At 44.0% G+C, this 1,187-nt stretch overlaps 1 protein-coding gene across 1 annotated transcript; it reads left to right on the top strand.

Annotated features, from left to right (window-relative positions):
• Positions 1–16: 16 nt before the first annotated feature.
• LOC113473104 lies at positions 17–750 on the top strand (the record flags this gene model as incomplete). The annotated part of the gene is made up of 2 exons (XM_026832855.1): positions 17–341; positions 503–750. Coding segments are annotated over exons 1-2 (517 nt in total), but the record flags the coding sequence as incomplete, so codon positions are not given.
• Between the last annotated feature and the right edge of the window lie 437 nt (positions 751–1,187).

The following is a 1,187-nucleotide window of genomic DNA, read 5'->3' as shown; positions in this document are numbered from 1 at the left end:
AACACTCCCTCCCCTCCTCCCCGCACCCACCCTACCCCCTCCCGTACCACTGTACAGTCTCCCTCTAATAGCATGTCCCCCTCCCAATCTAATAATATCCCCCCTTCGTCTGTGATATCGCACCCCACCTCTTCCATGCAAGACTCCCTGTATACGATTTCTGGGGAAGTAAGAAGTGATATTGCTTCCTCCACTCTCGGTGGATTAAGGAGTGATGGTTCCTCTACGCACAGTGGAATAAGGAGTGATGGCCTTCCTTCTAGTGGAATAAGGAGTGATAATGCTTCCTCCAAGCTAGGTGGATTAAGGAGTGATGTTGTCTCTACACACAGTGGACTAAGGAGTCTTCCTCCACTCTCGGTGGATTAAGGAGTGATGGTTCCTCTACGCACAGTGGAATAAGGAGTGATGGCCTTCCTTCTAGTGGAATAAGAAGTGATAATGCTTCCTCCAAGCTAGGTGGATTAAGGAGTGATGTTGCCTCTACACACAGTGGACTTAGGAGTGAAGGCTCTGCTAGTAGTGGAATAAGGAGTGATGGAGCCTCCCCTGCACAAGGAGTATTAAGGAGTGATGGTGCTTCCCCTGTAGAAAGTGGAGTAAGGAGCTCGGAGCGTTCATTGCATAGTGGACTAAGGAGTGATACTGACAGTGGACTAAGGAGTGGTAGTGAAGTGAAGAGTGGAGGCAACAGTAATAACAATGGAGATACGAGTGACTTTCTGGGCAATCTCATGGACACTTCATTGAGTAAGTTTTTTTGAAGAGCGACACCAAAATAGCCTCTTTACTTTATTAGCTTATCTCATATTAGCTTAACTTCATACACAAAAAGTCCACTCCGAGGCTTAGGTTTAGGGGCAAACAGCCCTAAAGCGCTTACAAGGCAGACGCACTACCAACTAAGCTAACTAGGCTGGCCAGTATGAGTTTAAACTTAGTATAAGTGAAACTCAGAATATAAAGCTATCTGATTGGTTGATTTGAAATTGAAATTTAACGAATGAGACACCAGTTTAACATGAACCTTGGACGAATCGGACACCAGTCTAACAAAAACGCAAGTTTAAATTCAGATTGTGGTCCCAACCATTGAAGGTAAATGAAATGGACGTTTGACGTTATGAAAGCTGTTAATTCACTTTTAATCAAGTAATTTTATTCGTCAATATTTTTTGTTGTCAATT

This window comes from Diaphorina citri, unplaced genomic scaffold, assembly GCF_000475195.1.
Source record: "Diaphorina citri unplaced genomic scaffold, Diaci psyllid genome assembly version 1.1 scaffold15134, whole genome shotgun sequence".
NCBI lineage: Eukaryota > Metazoa > Arthropoda > Insecta > Hemiptera > Psyllidae > Diaphorina > Diaphorina citri.
The sequence above is the reverse complement of the archived record's forward strand: the minus strand, read 5'-3'. Positions and strand labels throughout refer to the sequence as shown.